Below are 14,738 nucleotides of genomic sequence, written 5' to 3'. Positions count from 1 at the left end.
TGCTTGTGGTAAAATTGGTTAGGCTGCTTTATTCTTCGGGTCAGTAAGATTACAGCGATACCTCATTTATATAGTTTTTTTATGTTTTGGTGCTTTTACACGAAAAACACTTTTTTGGAAAAAATACCGTAAATACTAGAGTATATGCCGACCCAAGTATATGCCGAGGCAACTAATTTTGCTACGAAAAACTGGGTAAGCATATTGACTCGAGTATAAGCCAGGTATGCATTGTCCCCTCATCCCTGTCCTGTTGGTGTATGCATGGCTCCTTCATCCCTGTATGCATGGCTCCCCGGTCCCTGTTGTTGTATGCATGGCTCCCCGGTCCCTGTCGTTGTATGCATGGCTCCCTGGTCCATGTTGTTGTATGAATGGCTTCTCGGTCCCTGTCGTCATATGCATGGCTCCCCGGTCCCTATCGTTGCATGCAAGGCTCCATATTAAAAAAAAACAAACAAACATCCTACTCACCTTTCTGCGCACCCGGAAGCATCTCTTCCTGGCGAGCGATCACGTGGCACTGCTCATTAAGGTAATGAATATTCACTCCATCCCTATGGGAGTGGAGAGGTGTGCAAATTCATTACCTTAATGAGCGGAGCCACTTGATTGCTCGGCACAGGAAGAAATGTCGGCACCGGAACCAACTAGATGCTGTAAGGGTGCGCAGGAGGGCGAGTAGGCTGTCTACTCGAAGCTGGCGGATGCGGGTGTCACCGCGCTATAAGAGAAATGAATATTCATTTCTCTTTAGCATTGGGCACAGTGACACCTGCAGCCACCAGCTCCTGCCTCTGTGACCTGCTGCTCCGCCCCTCCCACTTCCCTGCCAGCCCTCTGGGACAATTGATTTGTGTACAAACCGAGGGGGGCGTTTTACAGCATAATAAAAATTCTGCACATATATAAAACATTTCTTACTCCCAAAAAGAAAGGCTTTACCAGCGCGAATATACTCTATAGATCTATATTTTTCTGACAACAGTATGGTTATTGTCTTAGTCACAGCAGAAAAATCCTCTATCTGATCCTGCTTATCCCTACTGATTGATTTGATTCTTGCACCCCTAGCGGGTCTTGCTTACCTAAATACATGAACAGTAAGCTACACAAGCTCAGAATGATGATATATCTCACTGTACTTGCATGACACTCGCATGACACTCATATGACACTCGTCCTGATTTTCAGTAACCGCATCGGACTGATTTTATTTACGCTGATGAGCGTGAGCCCTTTAAGAAACAATGGCCTCACAGTTATGGATTTTGGTGTACAATCCTTCATATACTTGCCTCAAATCCCCAACATAGTGTGTGGACAAAGATAGTCGGACTCTGGAACGTCCAATCATATGGATAAAATTAGTCGAGCTTAGGATATTTAGAGCAGTTTCAAATGCAGAATTCCCACGACCCAAAATGAGAACACTTTGTCCTGTGAAATTAGAAGGGTCTATTGAAACGGTTTCATAGCCCTCCGCATACTCTTCTCCAGAAAACTTTACTTTATTGGCTAAAGCCAATCCAGTCGCCACTAGAAGAACACTGAAATAGAGGAAAATATTAAAGTTGCATTAACACATTTGGAGTATATAATCCTTAAAGGGAACCTGTCTCGTCCAAAAACGCTATTTACCTGAAAATATAGGATTAACAGTGACAGGGAGAAAATTACTTTATATACTACTTGTGGCCACTCGGTTCAAGTCATATGGGTGGTGCAGGGAGCACTCATCTGTACAAAGAGTGTGCTGTAATCACTCCGCAACACTGATCGACAGCCTGCTCTGCACCACCTCTAAGACTGAATGTCAGTGTGTTGTGAGTTCATTCTCCCCTTCACCTTTGATGTCTGATGAACTCCCTCTGCTGGTGAAGAGAGGTAGTGAAATTGATTGGGATGGGAAGAACCTGTCATCTGAACAGGCGGAGTAATCTAAACAGGCGGAGTGGGATTGGACATCTGGAATTTCTGACTGGATGTAAGGCAGCCGACGCCCTGCAGGGCTGCTGGTGATCCTTTCTGCTCTGAGCTCTTGTATCCAGCTTAGTTCCTGTCTACTAAAAGCTAAATTTTTGCCCTGCTATTATTCCATGAGATTTTGTCTGGTTTCCTTAGTGTTTGTATTCAGCCAGTCCTGGTTGGGACTGGCTGAATTCCATTTTTGTCTCTGATCAGTTGATCTCTTTGCTCTGTTTTCAGAATATACCTGAGTGCTGATATAGTGATTTTGAAGTCTAGCGACTTCAGGGCCTTTTCCCCTATCAGACGGTTGGGACATTTTTGGTAGGGTTTTTTGCGGATTGCAGCCAGCATCTTTCCTGTCCTGTCCTATCTAGTTAGTTGGGCCCCATCGTTTGCTCAGCCTGTCTTTCTGTCTGTGTTTGTATCTGTTTTTCACCGACAATAGATGTTGGGGGCTGTCTATTGCTTTGGGGTCTGCTCTGGGGCAGTTTAGATTTCCCCTTTCCTTCTTTAGGCTTATGTAGTTCTCTGGCTGTGACGAGGGGTCTAGGGCACCGTAGGAACCCCCCACGGCTACTGTTAGTTGAGGTGTATAGGATCAGGGGTCTGCAATCCGATAGCTACCAACCTCTCCGGTTTTCTGGACTTAGCTTGTATTTTTGTTTTCTCCTCCGGTGACTCATTCATAACACAGTGGCTAGAGGTAGGATACAAATACATTTTCTCCCTGTAGCCACTGCTCCAGTAAAGCAGTTTAAGGCTATGTGCACACGTTGCGGATTTTGATGTGGATCCGAAGCGTTTTTGGACGCGCGGAATTGCATCAAATCCGCAGTGTAGTGCACAACCAATGGGAAATCCAGAACTGGTGTGCACATGCTGCGGAAAACTCCCTGCAGATGGGCAGTGTTTTATTTTCCGCAGCATGTCAATTCTGTTTGCAGATCTGCAGCGTTTCTGCACCCATTGACTTCCATTGAGTCAGTCAAATCAATAGCAAAACCGCAGGTGCAGTTGCAGTTTTGCTGAGCATGTGCGTGCGAAAAACGCTGCAGATAGGGAGGAGGAAGAGTGTGTGGGCAGGGACTGTGTGGGCAGAGATGTCCATGTGTCTGTGGATGTCTGTGTGTATCTGTGTCTGTGCGCGTGTCTGCGGGTGTGTGCGCGGCTGTGTGTGTGCGGCTACTGTGTTGAATAGTAAAAAAAAACACATATACACATACAGGACACATACTCACCAAACAGCTAATCCCCTACACCCTCGATCGCCTGCAAAAAAATAAAATAAACGAACAGTATACTCCCTGTTCCAATGTAATCCATTTAATAACTAATGTCCCACGACGATTTCCCACATTGGCAGATGTGGCCATTCTACAGGGTTCTGGTGATACAATGCCTGGAGGTAATCCTCCAGCAGTGTATCACTCCGCCGTCTAGAGGTCACGGGAGTTCTTGCTGTCACTGAATTTAACCCCTTAACGTCCATTGACGTGTATAGCCGGTCATGGCCGGGTGAAATGTTCACATGGTCTCAGAAGCTTTCTGCATAGCTATAATACATTGCAAAGCTAGAGCATTGCAATGTATTATACCTGCAATCAAAGTGAAAAAGTGAAAGTCCCATAAAGGGAGAAGGTAAGGCTAGTTTCACACTAGCGTTTTGGAGCGCAGCGACGGCCTGCGCACGGCCGTCGCTAAGCCCAGCCCCTGCCGCGCCCCCGTCGGTAGCTCCGCCCACCGGCGCATGACGCTGCATGCGCCCTGCGTCCCCTATCTTTATCACAGGGGGCGCAGGCCGTGCGCAGTATGCGTTTGGCGGCGCATGCACCTTTTTGACGGTGCGCCGACGCAACCAAACTGCAGCAGGTTGCGTTTGGCGCAGGTCGGCGCACCGTCAAAAGGACGCATGCGCCGCCAAACGCATACTGCGCACGGCCTGCACCCCCTGTGATAAAGATAGGGGACGCAGGGCGCATGCAGCGTCATGCGCCGGTGGGCGGAGCTACCGGTGGGGCGTGGCAGGGGGTGGGGCTTAGTGGCGGCCGTGCGCAGGCCGTCGCTGGGCTCCAAAACGCTAGTGTGAAACTAGCCTAAAAAAACAAAACATTTTTTTAAAAAAATATGTAAACATTTTTTTCAAAAATTCTAAAAATAAAAATATTCCCCTAAAAATACACATTTTTCATGTAAAAAATAAAATAAACAAAAATACACATTTGGTATCGCCGCATCCATAAAATTCCCATCTATAAAAGTGTCACCCTAGTTAACCTCCTCAGTGAACGCCGTAAAAAAACAAAACACAAAAAAGTAGCAAATTATACTTTTCCAAGCAGTATCATCATACCGCTTGGAAAAAGTGGAAAAAAAAATTAAAAAATGAATTGTAATAAATATAGTATCACTGAAAGCGCCATCTTGTCCCGCATAAAACGAGCCACCATACAGCTCCATCAGCGGAAAAATAAAAAAGTTATAGCTCTCAGAATAAAGTGATGCAAAAATAATTATTTTTTCTATAAAAGCTTTTATTGTGCAGAAAACACCAAAACATAAAAAAAGATATAAATGAGGTAATGTTGTAATCATAGTGACTCCGAGAATAAAGCTGCCTTACCAATTTTACCACATGTAGAAGGGAGAAAAAAAAATTCCTGAATTGCTGGTTTTTGTTCACTGTGCCTCCACAAAAATCAGAATAGAAAGCGACCAAAAAGAGTTATGTGCCCGAAAATGGTACCAATAAAAACGTCAGATCATCCCGCAAAAAACAAGCCCACAAATGACTCTGTCGGCTGAAATATGGAAAGATTATAGCTTTCAAAATACGGCAATGCAAAAATTTCTTACAAAAAATTTGTACAAAAAAAAAGCGTCTTTTAGTGTGTGACAGAAGCTAAACATAAAATAAAGGATATAAATCTGATATCGTTGTAACTTACCGACCCGAAGAATAAAGTCGCCTAATCACTAATACCGCACGAGGAACGGTGTAAAAATAAGACCAATTCTTCACCTTTTGTGGATTCGTTCATTCTGCCTTCCAAGGATCGAAGTAAGGCAATCGCAGTGGTTTACCCCCACATATGGGGTATCAGCGTACTCAGGACAAATTGCACAACAACTTTGGTGGTCTAATTTCTCCTGTTACCCTTGGGAAAATAAAAATTTGGGGGCAAAAAGATCATTTGGGTGGAAAAAATTATGATTTTTTTATTTTCATGGCTCTACGTTATAATCTTATGTGAAGCACTTGGGGGTTCAAAGTGCTCACCACACATCTAGATGAGCTCCTTGGGGGGTCTATTTTCCAAAATGGGGTCACTTGGGGGGGTTTCTACTGTTTAGGCACATCAGGGGTACTGCAAACGCAACATGACGCCCGTAGACCATTCTATCAAAGTCTGCATTCCAAAACGGCGCTCCTTCCCTTCCAAGCTCTGCCATGCGCCGAAACACTGGTTCCACCCCACATATGGGGTATCAGCGTACTCAGGAGAAATTGCACAACAACTTTTGGGGTCCTATTTCTCCTGTTAACCTAGTAAAAGTAAAAAATTTGGGGGCAAAAAGATCATTTTTGTGGAAAAAAATGTTTTTTTTTATTTTCACGGCTCTACATTATAAACTTCTGCAAAGCACTTGGGGGTCCAAAGTGCTCACCACACATCTAGATAAGCTCCTTGGGGGTCTAGTTTCCAAAATATGGTTACTTGTGGAGGGTTTCCACTGTTTAGGCACATCAGGGGCTCTCCAAACGCGACATGGCGTCCGCTCTTGATTCCAGCCAATATGACATTCAGAATCTCAAATGATGCTCCTTCCCTTCTGAGCACTGCCGTGTACCTAAAGATAGGTCTTCCTCCACACATGGGGTATCGGTGTACTCAGGAGAAATTGCACAACAAATATTGTGGTTCATTTTCTCCTGATACTCTTGACAAAATAAAAAAAAATTGTGTCAGAAGAAAAATTTTGTGAAAACAAGTTCAATGTTGATTTTTTACTTCCACATTGCTTCAATTCTTGTGAAGTACCTAAAGGGTTAATAAACTTTTTGAATGTGGTTTTGAACACATTGAGGGATGCAGTTTTTAGAATGGTGTCACTTTTGGGTATTTTCTGTTATATTAACCCCCAAACTCACTTCAAGTGAGGTGGTCCCTAAAATAAAATGGTTTTGTAAATTTTGTTGGAAAAATGAGAGATCGCTGGTCAACTTTTAACCCTTATAACTTCCTAACAAAAAAAAATTATGTTTCCAAAATTGTGCTGATGTAAAGTTGGCATGTGAGAAATGTTATTTATTAACTATTTTGTGTGACAAAAATTAAAAGTTTGGAAATTGCTAAATTTTTGACAAATTTCCGTTATTTTCATAAATAAACGCAAGTCATATCTAAGAAATTTTACCACTAACATGAAGTACAATATGTCATGAAAAAACAAATCTCAGAATCAGCGGGATCCGTTGAAGCGTTCCAGAGTTATAACCACATAAAGTGACAGTGGTCCAATTTCAAAATTAAGGCCTGGTCATTATCCTACAAAGTGGCTTGGTCTTAAAGGGTTATGCAGTTCTTCTTTGTTTGATGGCTTGAGACTATCCTTTTTCCTCTTGATTACATTCCAGAGGTTTTCAATGGGGTTCAGGTCTGAAGATTGGACTGGCCATGACAGGGATATGTGGTGGTCCTTCATCCACACATTGATTGACCTAGCTGTGTGGCACGGCACATTGTCCTGATGGAAAAAACAGTCCTCAGAGTTGGGGAACATTTCCTGAGCAGAAGGAATCAACAGTTTTTCCAGGATAACCTTGTATGCTGCTTGATTCATACGTCCTTTGCAAATATTAACCTGCCCAATTCCAGCCTTGCTGAAGCATCCCCAGATCATCACCAATCCTCCACCAAATTTCACAGTGAGTGCAAGAAAAGGATTTCCAGTTTGTCAAGGAGCGCTTCTGGTTTACCTGCTGAAGGCTAATTTTATGTATAGCCGAAACACGTTGTGTTTTTATGTCTGACAATAAACTGGATATTCCTTGAAATATTCGGAGTAATTAATGAATCAGCCAGAAGCGCTCCTTGACAAACTGGAAATCCTTTTCTGCATTCTCTGTCGAATCTCCTACAAGGTAGTTCGTTTCACCTGTTTTGAGCTGCAGGCCAGCAGATCCAGACGATTACTCCAGTACCCAAACACAGGGTTATACGCTGAGCAACAAGACACCAAGAAGGTGAGAAGAATTTTTTATTTCTATCTGACATAATTAAAACTCTGCACTTAGATCTGCACCCCCCTTCTTTTTCTGGATATTCCTTGAAATATTCTGAGCAATTAATGAATCAGCCGGAAGCGCTCCTTGACAAACTGGAAATCCTTTTCTGCACAGTGAGTGCAAGACACTGTGGCTTGTACGTGTCTCTGTGACATATGCTGTGATAACAAAATAGGTTACGTCCGAGAGTGGACCCTCTGGATCGCGGCACTGGAGCTCCCAGGGGTGAGCGCGCCAGGTGGTGCCGACCACTATACAGGGGCCGTTAGGGGCAGACCCTCTGAAGACAGATACCGCGACTGCTAGAACTAAGAGGGGTGGCTCGAAGGACTGAGTGGAGGGTGCCGGACTGAGAACTGGAGTATAGGACTGGGCACTGGAGTACAGGATGGAGACACGGAGTGCGGGACGGAGACACGAAGCACAGGACTGGGCAGTGGAGTGTAGGACTGGGCACTGGAGCACAGGACAGAGGCACGGAGTACAGGACGGAGGCACAGAGTACAGGACGGAGGCACGGAGTACAGGAGGGAGACACGGAGTACAGGACTGGGCAGAGGAGTGTAGGACTGGGCACTGGAGCACAGGACGGAGGCACGGAGTACAGGAGGAAGGCACGGAGTACAGGACTGGGCAGAGGAGTGTAAGTAGTGAGAAGGGGAAAAACCCCTAAACACCCAGGCCAGGATACCGTACGGAAGTCCACACGATAATCAGGCATCTCCACCATGTTGGAGACGCCTGATATACCCTGCAGAAGTCGGCTGATTGGGCGCTCAGACCGCTGGGCGGCGCTGCAGGGTTAAAGGATCTGCAGAGCGCGCGGCCGCGGCCGAAGGCGCCCGCAGGAAGCCGGCACACGCTGGACGGAGGAGAAGGAAGAGGAGGCGGGCACAGAGCGGCGCGGCGAGTGCAGGTAAGTAAAGGCGGCGGCGGGCCCCGCTGTTGCTGGGACGCCGGCGGCTACCGCCGCCGATGTGACAGTACCCCCCCTTTACATCTCCCCTTCTTGAGGTTAGACAAAAACCTCTTTAAAAGACGAGGAGCATTAATATTCTCTTTAGGCTACCAGGACCTCTCCTCGGGACCAAAACCCTTCCAATCAACGAGGTAGAGGGTACGCCCCCGAACTTTTTTCACGGCAAGAATCTCTTTCACCTCAAAGACATCATCAGCCCCTACTGGCTGAGGAGAAGGGGGAACTGAGCAGTACCGATTCAGCACAACAGGTTTAAGGAGCGAGACATGGAAGGCGTTAGGGACCCGAAGCGAAGCCAGCAACTTCAATTTATAAGCCACGTTATTAATGCGTCCCAAGACCTGGAACGGGCCGATGTACCGAGGACCCAGTTTGTAAGAAGGCAACTTCAAACGGATATACTTAGTTGACAGCCAAACTTTGTCGCCAGGTTGGTAAGGTGGAAGGTCCCTGCGCCTCTTGTCTGCATGTCTTTTAATCCGGATACTGGATCTTTCAAGAGCTTCTCTGGTCTCCTTCCAGACTTGAGAAAATTCGGTGGCGAGGGCATCTGCTGCAGGAACACCAGACGGCGTAGGGAGAGGTAGTGGAACACCAGGGTTCTGGCTGGAAACCACGAAGAACGGCGTTTTGGTGGTGGACTCACTGGGGTGGTTGTTGTGGGCAAACTCTGCCCACGGCAGAAGAGACACCCAGTTGTCTTGATGGGTGTTCGAGAAGTGACGCAGGTAGGCTGTTAATACCTGATTGATTCACTCAACTTGCCCATTGGACTGAGGGTGATAAGCAGAGAAGTCCAGAGATATACCCATGAGCTTGCTGAGTGCCCTCCAGAAACGGGAGGTAAATTGGACTCCACGATCGGAGACAATTTGTTGAGGGAGTCCGTGAAGCCTAAAAATCTGGTGTATGAAGACCTTGACCAGCTCAGATGCCGTGGGTAATCCGGGCAGAGGGATGAAATGGGCCATTTTGGAGAACCGATCGACCACTACTAAGATGGTAGTACATCCGGAAGAACGTGGAAGATCAGTGATGAAATCCATACCTATTTGTCGCCAAGGGGCTTCAGGAGGAGGCAAAGGGTGGAGCAGGCCGGACGGCAGACTTCTAGGTACCTTGTTCAGAGCACAAGCCGTACAGGAGGCTATAAAATCAGTCACATGTTGGCGAAGGGATGGCCACCAGTAGTAGCGCGAAAGAAGGCTGAGGGTTTTCTTGACCCCGACGTGACCCGCAACCTTGGAAGAATGCCCCCAATTCAGGACCTCAGACCTCTTATTCTGTGGAACGAAGGTCTTGCCTGGCGGAATGGGAGAAAGCGTCACGGGCGCCACGGTGACAATTTTGGCAGGCTCAATGATGTGAGATGAACCTTCCTCAACCTCAGGTGATTGTAGGGACCTGGACAGAGCATATGCCTTGATGTTTCTGTCCCCCGGTTGAAAATGGAGTTTGAAGTCAAACCGGGAGAAATATAGCGACCACCTGGCTTGCCTGGAGTTGAGCCTTTGCGCGGGCTGAAGATATGCCAAATTCTTGTGATCCGTGAAGATTATGAATGGATGAACTGCCCCTTCCAAAAGATACCGCCACTCCTCCAGGGCCATCTTAATGGCCAGTAATTCCCGGTCCCCAATGGCATAATTGCATTCTGCGGGAGAGAACGACCTAGAGAAGAATCCACACGGTACCACTTGACCAGAAGTCGTCCGCTGAGAAAGCACCGCTCCCGCACCAGTAGAAGAGGCATCCACTTCTAGGATGAAGGGCCTATTGACCAACGGTCGATGTAGAATCGGGGCGGTAGCAAAGGACTGCTTCAAAGCAAGAAAGGCCTCTTCAGCCTCTGGAGTCCAGGCATTTGGTTTGGTCCCCTTCCTGGTCAGAGGAGAGATGGGCTTGGTTACCGAGGAGAAGAAGGGAACAACTGTCTGTAATAGTTCGCAAAACCCAGGAACCGCTGGATCGCTTTTACTCCAACCGGACGTGGCCACTTGAGCACGGCAGCCAATTTTTCGGGATCCATCATTATTCCGGAGTCCGTGATGATATACCCTAGGAAAGGCAACGAGGACTGCTCGAACAGACACTTTTCTAGTTTGGCGTAGAGTCTGTTCTCCGGTAGACGTTGCAGAACCAGCCGAACACTTTTTCTGTGAGTGGATAAGTCGGGGGAAAAGATGAGTATGTCATCTAAGTATACCACGACAGAAGAGTAGAGTTGGTCTCGGAAGATCTCATTAACGAACTCCTGAAAAACCGCCGGGGCATTGCAGAGACCAAAGGGCATAACCAAATACTCGTAATGGCCGTCCCGAGTATTGAAGGCCATCTTCCATTCATCCCCGGAGCGGATTCGGATCAAGTTATAGGCTCCCCGCAGATCCAATTTGGTGAAGATCCGGGCCCCTCTCAAGCGGTCAAAGAGTTCTGGGATCAGTGGCAGGGGATACCCATTCTTGACGGTGATACTGTTCAGGCCCCGGTAGTCAATACATGGCCGAAGGGATCCCTCTTTCTTCCGGACGAAAAAGAATCCTGCTCCAGTAGGAGATGACTTCCGAATAAAACCCCGAGCCAAGTTCTCCTGGACATATTCAGACATGGCCGCGGTTTCTGCCGGCGACAGGGGATAAATTCTTCCCCTGGGAGGGATTGCTTCTGGCAACAGCTCAATAGGGCAGTCATAGGCACGATGCGCCGGTAGAATCTCAGCCTCCTTCTTACTGACGACGTCGGCAAACGAGTGGTAAGCCGTAGGAAGCCGAGGAAGATCGATAGGAGCTTGCTGCGGACTGGGGAGAGATACCGGCAACAGACAGCGTTTATGGCAGAAGTGTCCCCAACGGAGGATCTCCCCGGAATGCCAGTCTAGAACGGGCTCGTGTAGACGAAGCCAGGGTAAGCCGAGGAGCACGGCATGAGACAAACTGGGCAAAACATAAAAGGCGATTTTTTTTCTCGGTGAAGAGCTCCAACTTGTATCTCCACCTCAAGAGTGACCATGGTGATAGGTTCAGGTAGCAGTTTGCCATCCACGGAAGCGATGGAGAGCGGACTCTCTAACGTCACAACCGGAATTCGCAGCTGGTCCACTTCCTTGAGCCGGATGAAGTTACCAGCCGCACCCGAGTCCACATACACCTCCACAGATCTGCGCTCCCGACCTGAAACAATTAAAGCCGAAATAGTAAGGGGTAGAGAGGAATCGGCGTTTCCCGGCCGCACTGGGCACGTGCGCACAAAATGGTTAGCCCCACCACAATAAAGGCAAAGGCCCTGTGTCCTTCTCTCCCTGCGTTCCTGCTCTGACAACCTCACACGGTCTACTTGCATGGGCTCAGGAGTGGAATTACTGGAAGACGCTGGGGAGCGGGGAATGGGCGCCTGGTATAACCGAAAAGATCTCTTCTCCCGAACTGACTCCCGGGAGCGTTCCTGGAACCGTAAATCAATACGGGTAGCTAGGGATATGAGATCCTCCAGAGTGGTAGGGGTGTCCCGGCCAGCTAGCTCATCCTTTATTTTACCCAAGAGTCCCCTCCAAAAGGCCCCAACCAAAGCCTCGTTATTCCACCCCAGTTCAGAGGCCAGGGTCCAGAAACGGATAGCATATTGACCGACGGTGAGGGAGCCTTGGCGAAGATTGAAAAGAGCCTCCGTGGTGGAGGCCACACGGCCAGGCTCATCAAATACCCTGCGGAAAGTATCCAGGAAGTTGTGGATGCTAGATACCACCGGGTCATCTCTCTCCCAGAGGGGATTTACCCAGGCTAAGGCCTCTCCCTCTAAATGGGACACAATGAAAGCTACCTTGGCCCGATCCGAGGGGTATTGCTGAGGCAGGAGCTCGAAGTGCAAACAGCACTGGTTCAAAAATTCCCCCGACACAACTTGGGGTCACCGCTAAACCTGGGAGGTTTCCCCAAGCGTGGTGGAGGATGGGATAGGGGATCCTGAGGTAGGGCAGAAGCGGCAGCAGAGGACTGTAGCGATTGGAGTCGGTCATCCACGGACGCCATGTAGCTAAGAATGTGGGATTGGGCGTCACGCTGCTGCGCGAGCTCCTGCTGGAGTCCTGCTAGCAACGGGGCGTTCCCCGGGTCGGTGGTTTGTAAGGCGGAAAGGCGGGTGTCCATGGACTTCATAAAAGACATTATTCTAGTCTGATTTTCACGCAAAAAGAGCAATTCTTTTTGGGTGGCCGCTGAGGCGCTAGCAGGGTCCATGGCCTGATTATGCTGTGACGTATGCTGTGATAACAAAATAGGTTACGTCCGAGAGTGGACCCTCTCGATCGCGGCACTGGAGCTCCCAGGGGTGAGCGCGCCAGGTGGTGCCGACCCCTATACAGGGGCCATTAGGGGCAGACCCTCAGAAGACAGATACCGCGACTGCTAGAACTAAGAGGGGCGGCTCGAAGGACTGAGTGGAGGGTGCCGGACTGAGAACTGGAGTATAGGACTGGGCACTGGAGTACAGGATGGAGACACGGAGTGCGGGACGGAGACACGAAGCACAGGACTGGGCAGTGGAGTGTAGGACTGGGCACTGGAGCACAGGACAGAGGCACGGAGTACAGGACGGAGGCACGGAGTACATGACGGAGGCACGGAGTACAGGAGGGAGACACGGAGTACAGGACTGGGCAGAGGAGTGTAGGACTGGGCACTGGAGCACAGGACGGAGGCACGGAGTACAGGAGGAAGGCACGGAGTACAGGACTGGGCAGAGGAGTGTAAGGAGTGAGAAGGGGAAAAACCCCTAAACACCCAGGCCAGGATACCGTACGGAAATCCACACGATAATCAAGCATCTCCACCATGTTGGAGACGCCTGATATACCCTGCAGAAGTCGGCTGATTGGGCGCTCAGACCGCTGGGCGGCGCTGCAGGGTTAAAGGATCTGCAGAGCGCGCGCCCGCGGCCTAAGGCGCCCGCAGGAAGCCGGCACACACTGGACGGAGGAGAAGGAAGAGGAGGCGGGCACAGAGCGGCGCGGCGAGCGCAGGTAAGTAAAGGCGGCGGCGGGCCCCGCTGTTACTGGGACGGCGGAAGCTACCGCCGCCGATGTGACAGTCTCCAGGTCTCCATCTAACCATTAGACGACCAGGTGCTGGGCAAAGCTGAAAATTAGACTCATCAGAGAAGATTACCTTACTCTAGTCCTCTATGGTCCAATCCTTATGGTCTTTGGCAAACTTCAGCCTGGCTCTCCTTTGCTTCTCATTAATGAAAGGCTTTTTTCTACCTTTACATGACTTGAGCCCTGCCTCTGGGAGCCTGTTATGAAATGTTCTTGCCATGCACTTCACCCGAGCTGCCATTTCTTTTGTAGGTCACTTGATGTCATCCTACGGTTGCTGAGTGACATTCGAATAAGATGACGGTCATCCCGGTCAGTGGAGAGTTGTTTTCGCCATCTACTGGTCTGTAACTTTGTTGTCATGGACTGCCTTCTTAGAAACTTTAAGGATGGAGGCCACATGATGCTCACTGTATCCCTCTGCTAGTAAATCCAGAACTGATCTCTTCTTTTCCTCAGTCAAGACTTTTCTTTTCAACTCCTTTGGCATGGTAAAAAGTTATTTTTTCATTCCTATTACTTTTGGGATATTACTAGCACTTGTTTTGCCAACCAGCTTGTCCTATTGGAAGAGGATTGTAAACACCACAGCAGAGTTTTTTTATACTTTCCTTCGTTAAATAAGATTTGGTTCAGGTGATCACCTAATCAGAAGCACATTAAGTAGAAAGAGGTGTAGTCAGGTTGCAATTCAACTGACACTGGAATAGAATGGCTGTTAGACATGTAGAGAAGCTGCTTTTTATAAAACCGTGCAGTGGTCCCTTTTGCCAGAGCTGTATATGGAATGACTATTACTGTTGTTATCTTTGGAATGGAACATTTGTGATATTTGAACCATGTACTTATATTCTCTTTTTTCTTCCCCTCGTAGATCCCACATTAGACACTTCACCAGGTACTTGGTTTGGGTTCTACTTTTTTTTGAGTATTCATCTTTTGGGCTCGCGCATTTACGTATTGAATTTATATATTAACATTTCTAATTGTTTGCATTTTTTTGCTTTGTAATTCATGTGCTTATTAATCCATTTGCATATTAACTTGGGTTATATAGCTCTGTTATAACCTTGATATATTCTCAGCCTACTGACCCTTTGTTTTGGAAGATATATCCCTATATTTGGATTTTAATCTCGTACGCATGAGCGTTAACTTCAGTGTCCGCGATACTAATACCTCTCAGGCCTTTAACCATTCCTGACAGAATTCATGCTCGTGCACTTTATCTCCACCAGCAATATCCCTTCGGGTATCTCTGACAATCTCTGCACTGGTTCCCCATTACCCAAAGACACCAGTTCAAAACCGTAACCATGGTAGACAAAGCCATCCACATCCTGTGTCCTCCATAGATCTGTGACCTCATCTACCGGTACTTACCTGCACGCAACCTCTGATCCTAACAAGAT

At 47.9% G+C, this 14,738-nt stretch overlaps 1 protein-coding gene across 15 annotated transcripts in view; it reads right to left on the bottom strand.

Annotated features, from left to right (window-relative positions):
- FOXRED2 (FAD dependent oxidoreductase domain containing 2) overlaps positions 1-14,738 on the bottom strand; it is a 1,046,175-nt gene that overhangs the window by 723,448 nt on the left and 307,989 nt on the right. For 12 of the 15 annotated variants that reach the window (XR_012231658.1, XM_073573008.1, XM_073573006.1 and 9 more), the window contains one exon: positions 1,299-1,550. The exons of the other annotated variants lie outside the window; for them this stretch is intronic. Coding sequence is in view for 11 of the 12 variants with exons in the window: in XM_073573008.1 (XP_073429109.1) it covers positions 1,299-1,550 (252 nt within the window). In the remaining variant the exon portion in view is untranslated. The remainder of the gene's footprint in view (positions 1-1,298; positions 1,551-14,738) is intronic. 15 annotated transcript variants of the gene reach the window in all.

This window comes from Dendrobates tinctorius, unplaced genomic scaffold, assembly GCF_039654945.1.
Source record: "Dendrobates tinctorius isolate UK_male_01 unplaced genomic scaffold, ASM3965494v1 ptg000033l, whole genome shotgun sequence".
In the NCBI taxonomy this organism is placed as follows: domain Eukaryota; kingdom Metazoa; phylum Chordata; class Amphibia; order Anura; family Dendrobatidae; genus Dendrobates; species Dendrobates tinctorius.
The sequence above is the reverse complement of the archived record's forward strand: the minus strand, read 5'-3'. Positions and strand labels throughout refer to the sequence as shown.